General features: G+C 40.7%; 1 protein-coding gene across 1 annotated transcript; it reads left to right on the forward strand.

Moving 5' to 3' along the window:
- The first annotated feature begins 3431 nt into the window (after nt 1–3431).
- On the forward strand, nt 3432–21746 carry SLC46A3 (solute carrier family 46 member 3). The gene is made up of 6 exons (XM_077868257.1): nt 3432–3766; nt 4204–4557; nt 10884–11754; nt 13330–13413; nt 17813–17969; nt 20502–21746. Exons 2-6 carry the CDS (start codon nt 4369–4371, stop codon nt 20584–20586), a joined length of 1386 nt encoding a protein of 461 aa, XP_077724383.1. The 5' UTR covers nt 3432–3766; nt 4204–4368; the 3' UTR covers nt 20587–21746.
- Nucleotides 21747–23122: the final 1376 nt, after the last annotated feature.

Genomic DNA, 23122 nt, shown 5'->3' on the forward strand with positions numbered 1-23122 from the left:
AAGTTATAAAATTAGACTCATCAGCAAGTACTTATAATCACTTGCTAAGTGGTAACTGGTATAAGGAAGGTCATTTCATCACATCTTCTTACTCTGCTAACTTTATCAGAAGTGAAAAAGCCACTTTGATCTTGAAATCAACAAAATCTAATAACTACTATATTCTGTTTTGGCTTTGCCACTGGACTATGGCACTTCCCTGTAAAACATGGGTTCTTCTGAGTTCAGTGTATCTCCTCACACGATATTTGGGTGATGACTCAATTCTCCCACACTTTTTCCTGGAATACTATGAAAACATTGATAGGACATCGTCTGGTCTCCATTTAGCTTGAGTGTATCATTTATATATTTAGTTCACATCTTTTCTCTTTAGTGTGACATTATTGAAGTACTTCTACTTGGAACCAGTATGATCATAAGCAGAAACAAAAATACAGGTGATAATCAAGCATCAATACAATTTCAGAATATGTTTATATTAAAATTTCTAGGTTCGGGATCCCCGGGTGGCTCAACGGTTTGGTGCCTGCCTGTGGCCCAGGGCGCCATCCTGGAGTCCCGGGATCGAGTCCCACGTCGGGCTCCCGGCATGGAGCCTGCTTCTCCCTCTGCCTGTGTCTCTGCCTCTCTCTCTCTCTCTCTCTGTCTATCATAAATAAATCTTTAAAATAAAATAAAATAAAATAAAATAAAATAAAATAAATAAAATAAAATTTCTAGGTTCACTGAACTGAAAATATAAAAAACCAAAACCCTCCAGAGATCTGGTGATTCATGTTTCAGAAACGTGCCAGGGAGATTATGTCCAATGGACAGGCACCCCTCCTTTTGTGCCTAGACTTTAGTTTTGATTTCTGTCTTTAAGGCAAGTGGGCTTGAGTTCCGTGAGGAACAACAACAGCAGAAGGTGAATCACAATTACTGGCCTGTGATTATATTCATAGACTTCGTTCTAGAATCATTTTACTCCTTTAATATGTTTTCATGTTTTCCTAAAAAATAAATAGGCATGTCTTTAATAATTAACTGTGGTATGTTAACTTTTTCTGTTTCATCCACAGTGCCTAGTAGAGAGTGACAGATTCCAGTTAACAGTTGGTTAAAGCTTCTTTAGCTTAATATATACGCAAGCACTTAATATTATTCCAAAAAAAAGAAAAGGTTTGCATAGCAATTATTATCACATAAAGATATGCATCAGAGAGTAAATTAAGAAGGCCTGGCTCTCTCCATGTGGAAGGGAAGGGACAGCAATGCATGGAACTAATTGGCCACTAGTTGTTCCTTCCACAAGACAGAACATCTCTTAAACGCCTTTTCCTTTCTCTTGATTTTCATGAGAAATCACAGCACTGGGGACAAGGATGTCATTAGAGCTATTTGCTAACATTACTTCTTCTTTCTGAGCGCGTGACAGGATTTCACTTTTTCACATGGCCCTGTGGCTTGTTTGGACCAATCAAAACGTGAGCAGAAGTGATATATATCATTTCTAGGGAGAAACCTTTCAAAGCTGGTATCAGATTCACCATATTCTGTTTTCTCTGCCTTGATGCTAGTGATAATATTAGGATGATGAATCCATCCATTTGTGTCTGTGAATAAAAATGTTGGGGGGTAAAGCTCTACAGTGACCCCAGATTGGCAAGTAGACCGAGAGATAAATAAACTTTTGCTGTTTTAAGATACTGAGATTTGGGGCATGACCTCGGCCTGCTTGATTTTACAGGGACCAAGCACTGGAAGTGGTCATTTTACTCCTATCTCATCAAAAGGATCTAAGCTGGCTAAAACAGAAAATGAATGCAGTTAGAAAATAAGTATTTTTTGTGAGAATAAAATTATGTAGTGCTTTACAATCCTCAAGAGCATTTTTGCATAGCTTACTTCATCTCTTCTCCCTTGTGTTCTTGGGAAGTCATCAGATCTCTACCTCTCCCTTCCAGACCAACATTCCCTGGTCAGTGCACTGCTCTCACTGCCCAGCCCACTTCTAATGTGTCCCTAAATTAGCACTTAGTGCAGTGTACTGCAGTTTTAAAATATGATCTGTCTTCCTAGGAAACTGTGTCCTCCTCATTTTTGTATACCTTCTTTCCAACCAACATCCATGCCCCACTGTTTCAGACTCAAAACAAGTGCTTCATAAACACTCATTTGAAGAAGCTGAGATGTTAAGTGGCAAGTCCAAAGTTACAAGTAGCAATCAGGATTGAAATCTAAGCCTTCCAACTCAACATTTCAGTGATTTAACTATTATTTACTGAATACCAAGGAAGAGAAAGCAGCTCTGACATCTAGGTACTGACCTTGACGTTGCTATAAGCTTGTCTGGACCATATTCTGGGGACTAAAAGCAATTTCACCGAATAATATCAGACAAAGCCATTCTATAATCATGGTCAAGACAAAAACAAGACCACTCCACAATCTTGTCTAAACACAGACAGATCAGGAACATTGTTTAAACCACAAAAATGACCAAAAAAAAAAAAAAATGTCTGCTATAAGCTGCTTCCTTATCAGTTATGACTTTACCCTCCATCTAGTGTTCATTTCTTCTTACTAAGAATTAAGATACCCAATCATAGGATTACCCCCACTTCCTGAAAGCATCCAGTACAGTGCCAGGCCTTGCCTTTTTGAACTCTCCCCACAAGCGCATAAGCCCAAATCCCATAATAAATTCTAGCACTTCTACTGAGATACCCCATTGTTCCCCATTTATGCATCCCTCCTCCTTACCAGAATGAATAAACCCCACTTCAGGTGTGTTCCTGATGGGCTTGTTGCTAGGCATGTACAGGGTCTCCTTTGCTCCAGGGCTATTCTGTATATGCACATGTTGAGGGTTTCTAATGAAATTTGGTGTGTGACTGTTAGGTCCACTTGACAAAGAAATGGAGGTTCAGAGAGACGAAATCATTTGCCCCAGGTCACACCGCCAGGAAGAGCCAGGGACCGCATTTCAGACCTTCCGTCAGGGGCACCCTCTTTCCCGCACCCTCCTGGGGAGGTCCCTACCCTGTTCCCCCAAGTCTGCGTTTCTTAGGGCACTTGCCCTGCGACCCGGATGCTACGGGGAGCTGCGTCCCACGCACGTTACTTCTGCCAGTGATCTCGGTGTGCTTCCGTGAACGGGGACGCAAGACTCGGACACGCTTCCCTGCTGCAGAGCCAGGAGCCGGCCGCCGAGCACCCGCAGCCGGGGCGCCGCGGGGTGCCCGGGCCTCGGGGGCGGGCTCACGAGAGTGGCGCCGAGCGGACCAATCCCCGCGCGGGCGCCAGCCACGGGGCCCAATGGCAGGAGAGCCGCGCGGGCGGGCGACAGCGCCGCGGCCCCCCCCCCCCGCCCCCAGCGGCCCCGCCCCCCGGCGACGGGGGCCGCGAGCGCCGAGGACCCACGGACGCGCCCCCCGCCCGGCGGACAGACCGCGGCCCGCGCCGGGCCCGCCGCAGCTCCCCGGGCCGCGTCCGCAGGGCCACCGGGCGCCGAGCGAGGGCTGCGCGGGGACGTCGCCGTCGTCACTCGGACGCAGGAGTGAGCTTTCAGGGGTTTGCTGTGGGAGGAGACCTTGAGGTTCCCCGACAGGTGCATCGGTCGGATTCAACGGAAATTCCCTCCCGGCCCGACCGCCGCGGCCGCCCGGCCTCGGGGACACTCGCCGGGCAGGTGCCCGGGAGCGCAGGCGCCCCCAGGGACTCGGGGCCCCGAAAATGCTCGGACCCGCGCCTAGCCCGGCAGGAGGACTGTAACCGCGGGGTGAGTCTAAACGAGAAGAAACAAATCCCTCCGACTGGGAGCCGCTTGTGAAAGTCCTCCTTCCTGTCCCGTTAACAAGCAGCAAAATAACCGTGACAAACAGTTGCGTAACCGCCGCGTCCCCGCGGGGAGCCTCTCGGTTTCCCTTCTGAAAAGCGGCTGGCGGCACAGTGTGGGGACTCTAGTGCGATTATTCCCGACGAAAATGGGCGACAACTTATTAGAACTATTTTAAGGCGGCTTGAGCCCTTTCTGTTTCTTAAAAATAGAAAGTAGGACAGTCTCCGGCTTACTGCATACCCCAACCCAAAGTAAAAAAACAATCTCTTGGGAAGTGCTTGCTGCCTTCTCCTCCCCAGTGTGCCTGTTTTCTCCACGGAAGCCCTCTCACTTCCTCGTTCTTTTTTTTTTTAATTTTATTTATTTATTCACGATAGACACAGGCAGAAGGAGAGGCAGGCTCCACGCCGGGAGCCCGTCGCGGGACTCGACCCCGGGACTCCAGGATTGCGCCCTGGGCCGAAGGCGGCGCTAAACCGCCGAGGCACCCAGGGATTCCCCCTCGTCCTTTTTAATAGAAGTCAGCTACCTACCCAGGCAGTATGAAGATCTTCTTTGTAGAACCTGCCATTTGCCTTAGTGCATTTGCTATGACTTTGACTTCTCCACTGACCACACAGTATGTGTACAGGAGAATATGGGAAGAAACCAGCAACTACAGTTTTGTATCTGATAGCAATATTTCTGAGTGTGGAAAAAACAAAAGCAGTCCGATTTTTGCATTCCAGGAGGTAAGAAATTAACATATCCCTAAAAGGTAATAGAAGGAGAATGTGTCATGAGGTTTTCAATGAAACAGGGCATTGCACTCATTGTACTTTGGTCTCTCAAGGGTCACCTGAAAACTCTTAAATCCCAAGACAAGAGCCTTTATTCAGTTCTCTTGTTTGAAGTTTCCTGACGCCTTTAATCTGCTTCTTCTAAGTAAAACCCCCTTCTTTTTCTGTGACACTGGTTGTTCTCTTTTCTCAGAAAGTTTCAGCCTAGTCTCATCTCCCCAATGGCTGTCCCCTTCCTGCTTCCCCCCAAAAACCTGAAGGTTGGACCGAGGCTAGCTGGAATGAGTACTGGGTGGCCTCAATGGGGGTGAAACAGGGTGTTTCTGCCCTTCCCTTGCTTGCTTCCTCCCAACCCCCCTTCTGCTTCACATACATGACCCAGTTTTCATGGACACCCCACCCTCCTTCAGTAAGGAGCCCATTACTGAACACTATGGGCCCTGGGGCCAGTGTCCATCATGGGCTGCTAGGGGGCAGCATTTGGCGTTCCTCATTTGCTGTTATCAGGTCAGCTTTGACTCCCAAATGTTGAGGAGCTATGTGAGATTATCTGAGGAGGAGATCTATTTTGGCGCTGAGGACACTGAGAATGTTTAGCCAGATATTACAGGGCCTTTCCTTCTGCCTCTCCGGCCTCCTCCCCCAATTTTTTGTTTAAAACTGGTGATACATCGCCATTCCCCTGCTCCCTCAGTTTGTATCAAAATCTGCCAATGTCCAGATGCAAAGGAGATGCATTCAGATTTGCAATCCCCCCCCCCAAAAAAAAGCCTTAAAAACAGACCACACTTATAAACTTTGAACTATTCCCCTAGAGGATATTTAGTGATGGCAAAAGAGTGGCACTGCCACCATAGTCAAAGGACAAGAAGAGTTTAAGGGAATTCGAATCACCTGCCAGCTGGTTCTAAAATTTTCTCCTCAGTGGAAGAGAATTCAGGTATCACTGGGGAGATGAGTCTGAGGCCTGGAAGAAATGGCAAAGGGCCCAGAAGGAAAGCTCTAGCATTTCCGGAGGTGTTTCCTGAGGTGTCAGGTATAACCTTGCTGGGCTGAGGCCTGGCTGTTTGGCACAGTTTCTGCTGTTCCTCATTTCCATGGGAGAAATTTCCTTGGAACTCATAATTACTGGCAAGCTATGCAGGCATCCAGGTTCTGGCCTAAGGTGAGGTCATAAAAATAGAAGGGCCAAGGGATTCACCTCGTGGTTGTGTCTCCTGACTACAAGAATGTTTCCTATGATATATAATGTCATTCCCAGTGAGTGACAAGGTTCAATAGGCTCATTAGTTTCTATATTGGATTCTCTGCTTTCCCTCACCAGACACCTGGGAGCAATGGGAGGGACAGAGGGGGAGACAATGGAATGTCTGGAAAAGTTGGCTGCCCTTGACCTCCCTGAGAGGAGATAGGCTGGGGTTCAGTCACTGTGGTAGCCTCTGTGACTGTGCAGGTGATGAGTATTGGCCCCCTCTGGTCTTATGTAGTTGCTGAGAGCCCTTCACTGCCCAGAGCAGTGGTCTCATTTTGAAGATTTTTGCCAAATGTCTAAGTTGATTATTGTTTCATTAATTGTTTTTTATTAGATTAATATTCAAGATTAATTACATTAATATTCAATCCCTTCCCTTAAAGGTGGTGTTCTAGAGCTACAGGTGCTTTTTCTCGGACTGGGAAGCTAGAAAGCACCACTGTCACCACCCACAACTGGGACAGGTCAGGTGGGCCACTCACCTTTTGCTCCTTAGGAAAGAGGAACACTTTTGCTTCCCTGGACGCACCAGCATCACCTTCAGTACTTCCATCTGTCCGCTTTTCTGGACAGTGTTCCCGCTCAGTATAAAAATTCTCTCTTACCTGGGGTGCCATGCTCAGTCACTTAAGTGTCTGCCTTTGGCTCACATTGTGATCTCAAAATCTTGGGATCCAGCCCTGCGCTGGGCTCCATGCTCAGAGGGGAGCCTGCTTCTCCCTCTCCCTCTGCCTCTGCCCCTAACCTGTGCTCATGCTCTTGCTCTCTCAAATAAATAAAATGTAAGAAAGAAAGAAAGAAAAAAGAAAGAGAGAGAAAGAGAAAGAGGAAAGAACATTCTCTTACCTTTCAATCCAAGGACAAATAAATATTCCCTGTTTTATGAGCTTCCTTCTCAATTCCCAGCTGTTGGTGGGTGCTGACTACTTGCTCACTAAAAATTTAGGAGTTTGAGAACTGTTTTTATAACCCTAAAAATAAATGTCAGAGCACAGGGTCAGTCCCTAATAAAATAAATAATTTTTTTTCAGTTCAGATTTTTCTTTGCCACTCCCCCAAAAGACCAATTATTTATATAAGAGTGCATAACAAAATAGTGTATTAAACTTCTTGCTATTATACTATATTATTTATCCTTTTATAAAACAAATACATGGACAGCTGCATTGCAATGCAAGATCATAATATGAATTTCAGGGTCAGGTATAAGAATTAACTGAGCTATTTCACTTATACTTGACATTTTGAAAGTCTTATTTTTCAACCCATTGGGGTTAATACATATGTCCATATAAATAAATATCCATCTAACCTGATTTTCAAACCTTTTGAGTTTTCTGAGTCTTGTGACTCTTAAGATATACTTACATACTTCTCTCCAGCAAAATTAGTCTCTAAAGGATGTCTTAACAAAATGGCAAGCCTGTGGGCAGGAAATTCTTGGGTGAGGGAGAAGAGGTAGGGAATTCTAGGCATGTCTGTTGGCTTCTGCAGAGGAAGGGCTTTTTAAACCCCTTGCCACCCTCTCTTTCCCACCCCATCCCCCTTCCCAGGTTAAAGGACTTGTTTTGAAGTATTACACTGGCCCCTGTGGTCTGTTCTCTTCAGGTACTTTCAAGATAGGACCCTGCTGATGTAAGAAAAGATGTTAGGGTTTGAAGCTGAAGGCCCAGAAAGAATTCTCGACCTGTCTTTGGTGCAAAAAGGTGGTTTTATTAAAGCACCAAGGACAGGACCCATGGGCAGAAGAGCTTCCCTGGGGTCATGTGGAGTGGCCCATTATATACTTTCAAGTTGGGAGGGGGTTAGGGATAGTGAAAGTCTCTAAGGGATTTTGGAAGCAAAGTTTCAGCTATTGTTGGGAAAAGGTCATTTATTACCGTCTAATAAAACCTTAGTCATGAGGCTCCTCAAATGTGTAATAGTGGACCATATGCTTGGGGGAAGATTGCCAACATGTATCTTGGCGGTTTAGAGATAAAAGAAATTTCCAAAGCATTTTTATACGTTAAAGCTGGGGGTTGGGCTAAGTTAAGATTGCTTTTTGACCTTAGCAAAGTATTAACATCGAGGCAGCTGAGTCCCTAAGGGAATGTCACTCTGCCTTTTGCAAGGACTTGTCAATAGGCTGTAGATAGTAAGGAAATTTAATAAGTTTTAATTTAATAATTTTTCTTCTGCTTTTGTTTCCCACATCACTGCTATTTGGGGAAACAAGTTGGCATTAACCAGATCATGAAGTTGTTGTTGTTCAATAATTTATTTATAAACCTTTTAATAAGGGAATATTTCTACCAATTGTAATTATACATTTTAGCCTATGAAATTGTGACTTTTTAAAAATTGATATTCCTTTCCTTAATTTATTCCTGTCTCAGTATACTGTTATTCTGTCAATCTTGTGTAGGAAATAGCACACTTTACTCTGATTTCTCCCATCAACCCTTATCTAGTATATAATTGTAATTTTCCAGAGTTAAAGGTATAGGTTACATATGAGGAGAGGAGTCTGTGTAAAAGGTTGAATTAGGAATGACACTAGATAAAAGACAGGATGTGGAGGGGAGGGGGGATTGGGAGGAGGAATCCCAGACTGAATAAGTATTTACTTGATGGCTTTTTTATCTGTAGAGATACAAAGATGTGCTCAAGAAGCCTAACCTAGTAAAAATGAAAACAGCCAAAGTTGATGAAGCGCTAATACATAATAGGATCTGTGCCATATACCTTAAATGGACATAGGGACTTTAAATGTAACTCTTACAAAAGCTTGCAAGACAGGGACTCTTGTTACCCACCTCCTGTCAGATGAAACCACAGGGATACATAATTTGGTCAGGGTCACACACAGCTAGCCAGTTACAGGGCCTATTTTACTTTCTTATTCATTCATGTAACCACTATCTATGACATGCCCTGTGAAGCACTGTTGTTGGAACTGGTGACACTGTAGGGAAGAAAACAGGGTTCCAGCTTTCCTGAAGGTTAGGTTGTAGTGGAGAGGGCACACAATAAGCAGCTCAATTAAAGTAACTCATCCTGTCGAGGAGTGACAAGTCTCTAAAGAAAGTATACTCAGCTACAGTCATAGAGCACTGGGTGAGGATTAGTGGGGTTGCTTTGGATTGTGTGATTAGTGATTGTGTGATTAGTCACAGAAGGCTTCTGAGGAGGTGACATCTGAATTGAGGAAGTGAGCTCTGTGACTGTCAGGCAGAGGGAACAGCAAATACAAAAGCGAATGAGCATGGAGTGTTTGAGGAATGGCATGCGGCTGAGGGGAACAAGGAAGTGGAGATGAAATCCGAGAAGTCATGGTGTCTGGCCACCCACACTATGGCAAGGAATTTGGATTTATTTCCCTATAAGGAAAACCACAGGGGGATTTTGAGCAGCGGGGTAACATGACATGAGCCAAATGCTTTTAAGATCACTCTAGGAGCGCCTGTGTGGCTCAGTGAGTTAAGTGTCTGCCTTCAGCTTAGGTCATGATCCCAGGGTCCTAGGATTGAGTCCCACATGGGGCTCCCTGCTTAGCGGGGAGTCTGCTTGTCCTTCTCCCTCTGAACCGCCCCACCCCCAATTGTGTTCCTCTCTCTCTTTCAAATAAATAAAATCTTTAAAAAAAAAAAAAATCACTCTAATTGCTGTGTAAAGAACTGACTACATCTGAATCTAGATTGACCTAACTCCAGAGCTCTTAATCATTATACCAAAGAGCACACCTGGGGAATGATACTTGCCATATGAGAAGGTTCAGCAGAAGGAGAGATTACATCTGTTTGGGCATTTCAGGGAAATCCAAGTTGGGCTTGACTGTGGGCTGTGAATGTAACATAGAGTATTAGGGGAGTGAGTTGAGCTAATGCTAAAGAGTTGGGTTGGATCGCATCTTGGTGTCCTTATGTAACAGATGAGGAGTGTGAACTTTCTCTAACAAGCAATGGGCTGAGCAGGTGAAAGACATGCCACTAGTGTGTTTTGTAAGACACTGCCACCATTAGTGTCTATGATTGCAAAGCGAGGAGGCTGGCATCACAGACGGCATTGAGGACAGAGCTAAGTAGATGCCAGGCCAGCCCAGGTGAAAACTATGAGCCTTATCCTTCCAGTGGCAGCTCTGGGACAGAAAAGAGCTAAAAGACATGAGAAGCACTGGGTGTTGGTGGGCATGGGTGAAGGGAAAGTCCAGAAACAAAGATGGCTTGAGTTTTGAGTCTGAGTGACTAGAACATTTTCTGATGAAAGTGCTTGCATTATTTGAATATATAAAAATAAACATAGGCTCACTCTAAAAAATTCATCAATTTCAGTAGTTGATATTTTTGTGGTTCATCACTTGTTTTAGGATGCTTTCTAAATATCACATGAATAAATCTATTTTTAAAAATTAGTTTGGCAATCCTTATTATAAAAATTACACTCTTTATATAAAATTTGGAAAATACAGAGAGAAGTAGCAAATAGAAAATGCTTTTAAATCACCCAAAATCCTTCCCATCAAATAACTAGCATAAGGATTGTAACATCTTCCAGTTTGTGTGTGTACCTGCTGGTTTTGATCCTTGGGGGACTATCAAATATGTCATTTACATGTGATACTCATTCCCCTTTAAGTAGACAGAAAGATCTATCACAGGAAAAGATATTACTCTTGCTTTACAACAGTGGTCATGAGCTCAGTGCTAAGCTGTTGAGAGAAGAAAGCAAAATTATTACATGACCAGTCCCAGATATCTTGGAGTCTGTGGATCTTCTATATAAAACAGACACACACCAATACACAGTGGTGTGTTCAAGTCCCCACCACAGTGCTTGCATATCATGCATGAGCTTTCATTACTATATCGCCTCTTGATGTTTGCTTTGTGAACCGGCGGAAGATTCAGGCTGTATCAAATCCATGCACCAGAGATTCCTTATTGGTGACCTACTAGAAATGTAAAGAAAAGTATGCTCTGTGATATTTCTGTGCATGTTGCCTATATCTCTGTAAACACATTATCTTCTTTTTGTTTATTTGCAGGAAGTTCAGAAGAAAGTATCTCTTTTCAATCTGCAGATGGACATAAGTGGTTTAATTCCTGGTCTAGTGTCTACTTTCATACTTCTGTCTCATAGTGATCATCGAGGACGAAAATTCCCTTTGATTTTGTCTTCTGTTGGTTCTCTTGCAACCAGTGTTTGGCTCTGTTTGCTTTCCTATTTTGCTTTTCCATTCCAGCTTTTGATTGCATCTACCTTCATTGGTGCACTTTGTGGCAATTCCACCACTTTCTTAGGAGCTTGTTTTGCCTACATAGTTGATCAATGTACAGAACAGAAACAAAGAACAATTCGAATAGCTATAATCGACTTCATACTTGGACTTGTCACTGGACTCACGGGACTGTCTTCTGGCTATTTTATCAGAGGATTAGGTTTCATGTGGTCATTTTTTATTATTGCTATGGCTCATGCTATTAACTTGATTTATATTTCATTTTTTCTTGGTGATTCATTGAAAGAAACTTCATCTCAGAATGTTTCCATATCCTGCAGTGAAGGCTTTAAAAACCTATTTTACCGAACTTACATGCTTTTTAAAAATGCTTCTGGTAGGCAACGGTATTTTCTCTGTTTGTTACTTTTTACAATGATCGCTTACTTTTTTGTGATAATTGGTGTTTCCCCCATTTTTATCCTTTATGAATTGGATTCACCACTCTGCTGGAATGAAGTTTTTATAGGTTATGGATCAGCTCTGGGTAGCGTCACTTTTTTTAGTAGTTTCCTAGGAATATGGCTTTTTTCTTACTGTATGGAAGACATTCACATGGCCTTCATTGGAATCGTTACCACCATGGCAGGGATGGTTATGACTGCTTTTGCCAGAACAACACCGATGATGTTTTTAGGTAAATTACAAATGTAGCCTTAGAACTAACCATGTATTTGATGTTTATAAGCAAATGAATTTAGTCTGTTGGTTGAGAAACTTTTAATATAATATTCTCTATTTAATGCATTCGAGTTCAATTAAGGCACTTTGTTAAAAGCTAGTTTGCCAGAAACTGAAAGCCAAGTTGCTTTAAAACAGTAATTCACAGAATAATCACAGTTTCCAAATTTGCATACTTGCCAAAAGATTTGATTTCAGGAACATTCTTCTTGTGAGTCAGTTCTTCAGTAGAGCTTTCACCAACTTGAATATTTCTTAAAATGCTAAGAAGGTTGGAGCGCTTGGGTGGCTCAGTCAGATGAGTGTCCAACTCTTTATTTTGGCTCAGGTCATGATCTCAGGGTTGTGAGATGGAGCCTGTGTCCTCTTTTCCCTCTGCCCCCCTAAAAAATGCTGCTAAGAAGACTACTTTGCATAAACATTTTAAACAGCATTATATAAAGTAGACTCAAAAGATTTCTAAAATTCATATTTATTGAATATATTCAAGAAAAAAATTCTTTAAGACAAGATTTTGCAAATTGGTCATTTCACGAATTGGTTTTTGATAAATCAATTTTTGCCTAACAGACTGCTTCCTTAACTACCTACCCCATAAGTAGTTTCTGTAGGGCTTGAGTGAGATGCTGCATTTGAAAAAGCTAAGGGATCTGTAAAGTGGGACCTTGAGAAAGGTCCAATTTCATTTTTTTAAGGTACTGTCAGCCTGTTGCTACCTTGCAGGGAAGTAGGGTGACCAAAGAGAATTGGGCTTAATGTCCATCTATAGTGCCAGATGATCTTGGGAAAGTTACTTAACTACTCTGGGTCCTCATTTACTCATCTGTAAAATGGGCACAGTAGCACCTAATTCACCAGGTTATAATGATCACTCTAAAGCACTTAGCACAATGCCTCACGCTGGGTTAATGTTAGTTTCCCCTAGAGTTGCCAGGGCCAAGTAAGTTGATATACGTGAAAGCACCTTGAAAACTTTAAAGTCCTCTGCAAAATTAATATACTATTATTTTATCATATAATTGGAAATGCTAGTGCCTATTAGGGGTCATAATTTAAGAGGAGAGGCAATCGGTGTTCATGAAATTATTCCAAAGATGGACAAGCAGAAAGATAAAGAACCAATTTATCAATAAGTGTATCAGTATAATAAAAGAATGCTGACACTAAAATGCTAAATCTAAAAAAGTAAACATAAAAAACAAATGAAAAACCTAAGTCCCAACTTTGCTAAATGAGAGGTTACTATAATAATCTGGGAAAAAGCAGATGAGTCCCAATTGGCAGATTATACAGATCTGACCCTAACACCTCCCTGAACTCTTGTTCTTAGCACTGCAATTCAAGAGTAAGCAAACCTAGAACTGAACTGTCTGCAGTGCATCTTCATTCCTTAAACAGAAGTCTACAATTAATTCAGTCCTTTGATGCAATGAGTTAGGGCACTTATAGAAAATGAATATATTTAGAGAGAACATATTTCACATCTAAAATTGACCACTGGTTTTCTGATTTCTCACCATTTCTCTTACAGTCAGGCTGCCTTTCCTTTTCACTATTGTGCCACTCTCTGTTCTACGCTCCATGATATCAAAAGCGGTTCGTTCCACTGAACAAGGTGAGTTTCATTTGCTTAAGGAAAATAATGAATCTACAATCTATACCAACTCAAATCTATGTATGACCAATGTTTCATTCTTCAGAATATTCTACAAACTTTTTTCTGCTCAGAACTCCTTTTGATTTAATTGGTAAGTTCTGTGTTAGAAAGAGACCTACTTCAGATAGAGGTGCCCCTGCCCACGGTCTCTTGCTTTCAAAGGCTTGCTCTAGCCAGGGCCAGCCCCAAGAGGAGAGGAATGCTCAGAGTTAGGCAGATGCCCACTGGGAGCCCACCACACCTGCCTCTTCTAGACTACACTCTGGGTACCTGGATCCCCATAATTCCTAGCCAAACAGCCCTGGGTTCATGTCCATGAGTGCCTGGTCGGTCCTGTTCCTTAGACCCTTTGGCCTGAGAGTGTACTGTGACCCAAGTGTGCTCCCCTCTAGACCAAAGGAGTAGCCAAGCCATGACTCTTTATGGGAGACGTGGCCCAACCTTGGCATTGCAGAGTGGGGTGTCTACAGCCATGTGTAAATGATTCTTTCTGAACTGGATGGAGGAAGAGGTAGAACAGAACTTGCGTGGGCTATGTCCTGCAGCTGGGAACTGAGGGCCAAGAGCTAGTTAGCTCTGCCAGTGCTGTCATGTGCCTACATAGAACTCCAAAAAGTCTGAAAATTCTAAGTTTCTGTCTGACCTTCCAAACATCATGAAGATATATAAGGTATATTTTTTCAGAGCAGGGAGAGAGAATGTATCTTTATGAACAGTTTGTTCATAGAACTGTAACATTTAAATACTTACAATATAATATATAGGCCTTTAATTGTATTCTTACACTGGCCCCCACAAATGTTAGAGCTGGGCTTAAATTAGAGTCCTAGCAAAAACAGGATCCCACTCAGCTGGCTCAATAGAAACTTTAATGAAGGGCAGCAATGTGGCAGAGTGGGCAGTGGCAAAGGCACCCGGAGAAGATGACCCAAATAAGGAGGGAGTAGAGATGAAACACCACAACCTTTCTTTCCACCTTCATCCCATTGACCAAGCACAATAGAAAGTCAGGTTAGCAAGGAAATCCAAGTCATATGATCTGAAGGGTCAGCCTCCCGAGCACAGAGCCAAACACAGGAGATTAAACAGTGAAGGGGAAGGCAAAGAATGAGCAACACAGAAGGACAAAACAATTAAATTTCTGGTTAGAACTCGTTACCAGTTAGATATCCGGCATATGGGATTGTCCTCCTTCCTCTCTGTATCATATAAATATTGTTAGACTTTGGAGCTTTCTTTTGTTTCATGTCTCAGCCCGGTGCCAACATTCATATTAATTCAATATTCATATTAACATATTCATATGTTGATGGATCATTCATAATTATGCTATTTTATTTATGGCAGCTTAGTTAACATTGGGGAAGACTGCATAAATCAATACATTTAAAAACATATTTCTTGGTTCTCTTCCACTCGTTAGATGCAGTTATATATTCACACAGCTGTTTATAGATTATGAAATGATGATTAACTGGAAAATGACTTAGGAATATAAAAATGTATAACTATAGTATGTAAAAACCTACCTGCTTCCTTGGGTTATGCAATGGTTTTTAGATATGACACCAAAGGCACAACATAAAAGAAGAAATAGATAAATTAGATCTTATGCAAATTAAAAACTTCTGTGCTTCAAAGGACACCATCAAGAGAGTGAAAAGACAACCGAAAGAATATCAGAATATATTTGTAAATAATATGCTTAATAAGGAACTTGGGAGGTGAGCAGGGAGATGGATGAAGTAAGTGAAAGGCATCAAGAATACACTTACCATGATGAGCACTGAGTAATATATGGAAGTGTTGAATTACTATAGTGTACACCTGAAACTAATATATGTATGTTAACTGCACTGGAATTAAAAAAAAAAAAAAAAAAGCTCAACAACAAAAGGACAACCCAAGGATCTGAAGAGACATCTCTCCAAAAAGGTATATGGATGGCCAATAATAAGCACATGAAGAAATGTTCAATGTCATTAGCCATCAGGGAAATACGAATCAAAACCATAATGGGACCCACTAAGGATGGCTAAAATGAAAAAGATGTGGAGAAACTGGAACCCCCCTACACTGCAAGTGAGAACATAAAATGATCCACCTATTTTGCAAAATCAGTTTGGTAGCTCCTCAGAAAGTTAGAGTTATCTTATGACTCAGCAATTCCATTTGTAGCAATAGAATGGAATTGAAATTAAAATAGAAATGAAAACATATGCCCACACAAAGATCTCATACACAAATGTTCACAGCAGCATTATTTATAATAGTCAAAAAGTATAAACAAATGGAAATGTCCATGAACTAATGAACGGATAGACACATTTTGGTGTATCTGCCCAATGGAATGTTATTTAGCAATAAAAATAAAGTCCTGATGGTACCTGCTACACAGAGGGGGATCCTTAAAAACATAATGCTAAATGAAAAAAACCAGACACAAAAGGCTATATATGAATATGGTTCCATCTAGAAGAAATGTTCAGAAAAGGCAAACCCATAGAGACAGAAATCAAAGAAGCACTGTCCAGGGCTGGGGAGGTAGTGGGTGACTGGGAATGGGTACAGTTCTGAGGTGATGACTGTACAGCTCTGTGAACTGTGCAATTTAAAGGAGGTGGCTTTTAAGGTCTACAAATTTTATCTCAATAAAGCTGTTCAGCAAAAAAAAAAAAAATCTATACCTGCTTTAACTTGGAACTAATATAGACTTCTCAGAGTATATAATTTGCTTCTGTTTATATTTGGTTTAGTTTATTTATAAAGGCTTTTTTAAAGTCATTTCATACTGTTAAATATAGTGACATTTCAAAATGTTTTGTTTACCTTTTGGCATTTCATATTCTGAATTGTAACATCGTGAATTGTTTTTCTATTGTTCTAGGATAGTATAATTACTTTGTTTTTAACTGCAAACTACGGAATCCTTTTGGTGATGTCAGAATTTCCATACTGAATATATTCCCATCCTTCATTACTTTTTAAAAATGGAATCTTTTTATGAAAATGTTACGCACTTTAAAGTAATGAGAGAACGGGAAATACTGCATTGGTTTCCACTAGACTCTCAGTGAAAGGAGAGAAAATAAATTCGGGTAATTATTTTGGAATTTCTGTGCTTTGTACAGCTGTGAAACTCACAGCTAAAGCCACCCTGGACTGCCTCTTACCTTGTCACTACCTGCACACTCCTTATGATTACAAATTGGAACATCATAAGGACAGACTTGACTTTTGAGGTCTATTGAATTGAAAAAAGGTATAGAAAAGAAACTAAACTGTACTTATTATTTAGTCCAGTTTTCTCTGGTAACTATTAAACAAGTTGAACTGCTAGGGGAAGTTAAACAACAGGAGAACCCTATTTTGTAGCAGTATGGTTGTTTATGCCAGACAGACATACTGCCTGACCAACTTTCCATCAAGAATGGATTTAAGCCATTGCATAATAGAACTAGAACAATCCAGTCTATCTTCCACGGCACTGTGCCTAGCTGTAGCAAGAGATCAGAAGTAAAAGAAGATAGTAGCTTAGGGAGGGAGGGAGGAGTACTACTTCCCAATTAAACTGACTTCAAGAATTATCATAAAACATGGAGGCAGTAGGTCTTTATGCTACTTGCTGATTGATAACTAGGCTCTTGAATTATTCGTTTGACAAGTATAGATTAAACCTATCTACCATGTGCCAGGGCAGATAGGCTCTGGAACACAGCAGTAAACAAAGTAGATGTACACCTGGCATGAACAGAGCTTTCATTTTAGTTAAAAGAAGACACATGTGAAAATACAATATTTTTCAGAGATATGTTTATGTTTTATGAACATGTGACCTGTCATTCAGTGAAGACTTAGAAGCAACATATGAGAGTATGTATACTAGGGTAAAAAGCTTAAAGAGATAAAAATGAACATATAACACTGTCTACTAGACCAAAACCATGGGGAAAATTAGAACGTAGACGCATAAACCGTAATCCAGCTATGAAAGGTGACCCTCAAGCTTGCCTTTTCTTTCTTAATCTTGAAGGACAATAGTAATTGTGGCTATGTGTGTGTCTGTGCAGGAGAGAAGACTGGATTTCAAATGTGTCAGCTGCTGTTGCCTCTTACATTTGCCCTACTGACATACAAAGTATTGTGTTTTCAACTTCCCTCACATCAGGTCAAGAATTAATGGCCGAGTTTCTTCACCTACAAAATCGGTTACTGGCTTCTCAGGGATTTAGAGGGAATAGCTTTCATTCACCAAGCAGTGCCCTATGTTTGCTTTTAATAATAAGGAACGATTTTCTCCCTTTGTTTTATTATACAGCCATTTCATTTTCTCTCTCCATACCCTGACCCCAAACAGGCACCCTATTTGCTTGCATTGCTTTCTTGGAAACACTTGGTGGAGTCACTGCAGTTTCTACTTTTAATGGAATTTATTCAGCCACCGTTGCTTGGTACCCAGGCTTCACCTTTCTGCTGTCTGCTGTTCTATTACTAATTCCAGCCGTCAGTCTATGGTATGTCATTATTTTTAAGCATTTTATCAAAGGATAGCGGGATTAAATGAATTCCCTAATCTTACCAGTAAAATTACATAGACTGTTAAAGTAGTTAAAAACCAAAATGCAACTGAGTAATTTTTTTAATTAATTAATTTTTTCTAGAGAGAGAGTGAATGGTGGGGAGGGGCAGAGGGAGAGGCAAAGAGAAAGAGAATCTCAAGTAGGCTCCATGCTGACTGAGCTCAGCGAGGAGCCGGATGTGGGGCTTGATCTCATAACTGTGAGATCATGACCTGAGCTGGAATCAAGAATTGGATGCCTAACCGACTGAACCACCCAGGCCCCCCCTTAACTGAATAACTTTTAAAGATCTAATTGTTTCTACTAATTGATTCATGAATCAGGCAGCATCCCATCTAACAAGTAGAGGGGAACTCTGAGGAGCTGTGCTGAGTGAAAGGTTTTCACAGAATGGAGGGTGGGGTCAAGAAGTTATTAGCAAAAGAGAAGAAATAATTATTTCAGGCAGAGTCACCTTCCCCTAAGGGGAAGGGCAGGGAGTCTTATCAGGTAGATGACCCCATCTTCCTTTGGGGGATGGAGAGGACCCATTTGGTAGGCTCACTGGTGCTGATCAGAAAACGCCTGCCTGACTGGTGAAGACTGTCTCTGAGGGAGGCTGGAACTGCAGTTAACTTACATCAGTCCAGGTTTGACAACTTGGCCTACCTGACGCCATTTTGGGCCTATGGTTCTGTGTTAACAAAGTTTTGCCTCAGAATGTACTTTTCTCAATAACTTTTAGACATGAAAACATCTATTGATAATTCCTAAGAGGAATTTGGAATTTTGATACCTAGATCTATGCAAGTATTGACAGTTCCTCTATAATTTTGATGAAAAGTTATTTGTACTAGATATCTTTTTTAAAAAGACTATTGAACTGGCAAAATTAAAAATACATGCTGCGCTAATGGGTACATGATGAGACAGTCGTATACATTGCTGATAGTATTATTTGGCACTATCATTTTTGGAAAGCAATTTATAAAGACAAAAAAAATCTTTAAATGACCAAATGGTCACTAGAAGAATGGCTAAATAAGTGATGGTGCATCCATATCATGAAAAATAACATTAATTAGAATTGGGAAGTAGGATAATGGGCAATTTTAATTTTATTCTTCATATATTTATACATACCTGTTATGAACACACATGCAGCTAGCTAGCTAGGACAATTATCCTTTTAAAAATGCTGCTAATGTGGGATCCCTGGGTGGTGATTTAGCACCTGCCTTTGGCCCAGAGCACAAACCTGGAGTCCTGGGATTGAGTTCCACATTGGACTCCCTGCGTGGAGCCTGCTTCTCCCTCTGCCTGTGTCTCTGCTTCTCTCTCTCTCTGTGTGTCTCTTATGAATAAATAAATAAAATCTTTAAAAGAAATGCTGCTAATGTAATGTAGATGGTCTTCTAAGACATTTTTAACCCTATATTCAGGTTTTTTTGAGATTTTATTTATTTATTCATGAGCAGCACAGAGAGGCAGAGACACAGGCTTGGGATCATGACCTTAGCTTAAGGCAAATGCTCAATGACTGAGCCACCCAAGTGCCCCTGTTCAATACTTCTAAAAAATAAAATTATACGCAGGGTATGTGGATGGCTCAGCCCATTGAGTGTCTGACTTTAGCTTGGGCCATGATCTCCAGGTCCCAAGGTGCCACATCAAGCCCCATCTCATGCTCCCTGCTCAGTGGGAAGTCTTCTTGTCCTTTTATCCTTCTCACCCCCTGCTCATGCTCTCTCTCTGTCAAATAAATAAAATTGTTCCTCTGCTTGGATAATGCTTTGTTTCATAGAGCCCATCAAGGTCATATTGACAGGAAAAGCTTTTAATAGATGCAAAAACCTTAAAATGGAATCACTTTAAAGGATGTATATTTTCACTTTTCCTAACATGTTTAATCAGTGACAGGCATGATATATATAGGTAACACTGGGGTGATTGGAAAAAATAAAATCTTTAAAATAAAATTATATGCTTTTCTCCCCAAGATTATTTATTTATTGGAGAGGGGGAGGGGGGGATGAGGGGCAGAACAGGAAGAGAGAGTCCTAAACAGACTCCGCTCTGAGCCCCAGGTGTGGGGCTCCATCTCACACCCCTGAGATGAGTTGGTTGCTTAACCAACTGAGCCCCCCAAGTGCCTCCCATTACATGCTTTTTTAATTCCAGATATCTTCTTGTCCCAGTTTCAGTTACAGATATTGAACATGAACTTCAGCCATATCCACAGTCATACTACTTTTTGTGGACTACAGAATAAACAGTAGGATGGATGGACATTTTAGGTATCTGGAAGAGGAAAAAACTGTAGATTTATTATTTTCAGAATAAGTCAGTTGGACTCAAAATGCTATTATGTTCCTTCTATGTATAATTTGCATAATTTATCAGAAGCCATGTACCAGGGGAAAGACAGGTTATTTATTTATGGGTTGCCTTATTTGCAATTTTAAAATGTCTTGTTTGCTTTTGCAGTGTGGTCAAGTGCACCAGCTGGAATGAAGGCAGCTATGCACTTCTTACACAAGAGGAATCCAGTGAAGACACTTCAGATAGATGATTAATTGTGATTTAAAAAAAAAAAAAACAACAAACAGCTAAACACATGTATCCTATGCTTTGACTTCTGAGGACTGTAAATGAGTTCCATAATCAATATTTCATCAATAATCAATGTCATAGTTTCTTTCTTCTAAACTGAACAGGAGAGAACTAGCTCCTGGTTCTAGCTTCTTAAAGTATTTTGCACTTTGAGCACTTTATGAACATCATGTGATAGATTTCCATAGATAGAAAAACAAATCTCAAAACACTTCTCACCTTGGGATTTAGGAATGAAACTGAAACTTCACAGTATAAAGAGATTGAGAAACCTGACACAATCAAAAGCAATAATTTCCCTGACATACTCAGTTTCCTTTTGGGACCAAGGAGAACACTATACCTCAGTTTTTTCATCTGCAAATGGGTTTCTGACCTCTGGAAGATTTTGAAGGCATAACTATTCAAAATTATGATGAATTATTCACTGATAGGAAAACAATGATAAAACTTTCAAATATTTAAAGTGCAGTCGTACCTCTGCTTAGAAAATGGTTTGTTTTAGAGATCCCATCAAGGTGGTATGACAGGGAAAGCTTTTAATAGATGCAAAAACTTTGAAATGGAATCACTTTAAAGGATGCATATTTTCACTATTTCTAACATGTTTCATCAGTGATAAGCATGATAATATTTATATAGGTAACACAGGAGTGATTGGAAAAAAATATCATTAAGAAATTGTTTACAAAGCAACGCAAAAACGGAGTAAGCAGCCAGTCAGGAAGTGACAGTACAATATTCATTCATTATTTTTATCAAGGGATAGCCACTTCTTACAGCCTTAAACTTATCTTGAAACCCACCCTGGTCCCTGAAAACACATTCTCTCATGCCTCCTATCTTTCTATACATTGTCCCATTTCCCCTTCCTCCCTTCGGACCATGAAACTTTAGAATCTCAGCCAAAACACTGCTTTCTCTGAATAGCCTTCTTGACATTTCTTGCCTACTCTTGTAATCCCCCAACTTCTGCAGGGCACCCACAGCACTTTGTGTATACTTCCATCCAAGCAGATTCCATTGTCTCATAATATTTATTTTATTAATATTACCTGACAATGAGGACGGGACAGTCTTTGATTCATTTTATCCTCAATAAATGTTTGTTGAACTGAATATATAAATTTGTTTTTACTTGTGAAAATAATTTAAAGCTACATATTTCATGCGTCATGAATGTAACCACTGATAGCATGCCACAGCCAGCTTTAAAAGATATGCTAGCTCATACACTTTTTAAATTGGTTCATGGTATTTTTACCGGTCTTTGAATATCTTCGATTTTCTAAGTTACCATATGTAATAACGCAAATGTCTTTAAGTACAACTAGATGATTCTTTGTAATCTCTTAAACGCAGAGTTTTCCATTTGACAACACTGCTTACAACTTTTTCCTGTAGGGTAATCAATGATCACTGGACTAGCCAAGAACACTCAATGTAAAATACTATAAATTTTTATTTCCAAGACTACTACTTTTAAGTCTACCTAATGTCTTCTGGGCTGGAAGCTTGTGTAAGAACTGAGTGATTTCTATATTTATTTATTTTTCTTCCTATTCAATGCTCTTTCCACCAAAAAAGTACTTTATGGTTTACAAAGTGTTCCTCTATATCAATTTATCATATACTCTCTTAATAATCCTGGCAAAGTGGATATTTATTTTCCTCATTTTACAGACAAGTATCAGAGAGACCTCACTCACCATGGTTATTCAATTACCACTAAGCAGTAGCATTACACAGAGATGGTCTTTGCACTGATTCTTCATAGGTAAGGTATACACATTACAGATTGTAAATCTTTTTTTTTTTAAGAAATAATGTTTTTTTTTTAATTTTTATTTATTTATGATAGTCACAGAGAGAGAGAGAGAGGCAGAGACACAGGCAGAGGGAGAAGCAGGCTCCATGCACCGCGAGCCTGATGTGGGATTCGATCCCGGGTCTCCAGGATCACGCCCTGGGCCAAAGGCAGGCGCCAAACCGCTGCGCCACCCAGGGATCCCCAGATTGTAAATCTGATAATAATAATTGTATAAGGTAAGAGTATGAAGCGACCTGCCCAGCAAAACACATTAGTGTGTTTTGTATACATTAGTACTACCGTACCCAACCAGACTGCCTACAATATTGCCTTTTTTAAGGTTAGATATGATGGTCTAAAGTACCTTTCACCTCCACCTTCCATGATTTTACACTATTCATCTAAACTGAAGATAGCACAGATGATATTGTTTCATACAGCTAAGAGATAAATAGATGGTTTCATATTTGAGGAAGAACTATTTGAGATGCAGTATATCAGGGCTCTGGATTGAGACTGTCCAGGGTAAAAATAGAGCATGAAGTAGTTTAGCCATCTCCAAAGTACCTAGCCTAAGATATGATTAGTGAAAGTAATGAGACTAGAGAAACAAAGCCAATGGGGGTATAGTCTACAGAAATGAAAAAGAAACGATGCCACCTAATTTCCCATAATGTGACCTAAT

This window comes from Canis aureus, chromosome 24 (assembly GCF_053574225.1).
Source record: "Canis aureus isolate CA01 chromosome 24, VMU_Caureus_v.1.0, whole genome shotgun sequence".
NCBI classification, from domain to species: Eukaryota; Metazoa; Chordata; class Mammalia; order Carnivora; family Canidae; genus Canis; species Canis aureus.

What these genes read in the sequence shown, in the direction of transcription:
- SLC46A3 (XM_077868257.1), top strand. Translation starts at nt 4,369, where the DNA reads ATGAAGATCTTCTTTGTAGAACCTGCCATTTGCCTTAGTGCATTTGCT. An exon ending in AACACCGATGATGTTTTTAG is followed by an intron (nt 11,755 to 13,329) that starts GTAAATTACAAA and finishes TTTCTCTTACAG; the next exon opens with TCAGGCTGCCTTTCCTTTTC. An exon ending in ATTCCAGCCGTCAGTCTATG is followed by an intron (nt 17,970 to 20,501) that starts GTATGTCATTAT and finishes TTGCTTTTGCAG; the next exon opens with TGTGGTCAAGTGCACCAGCT.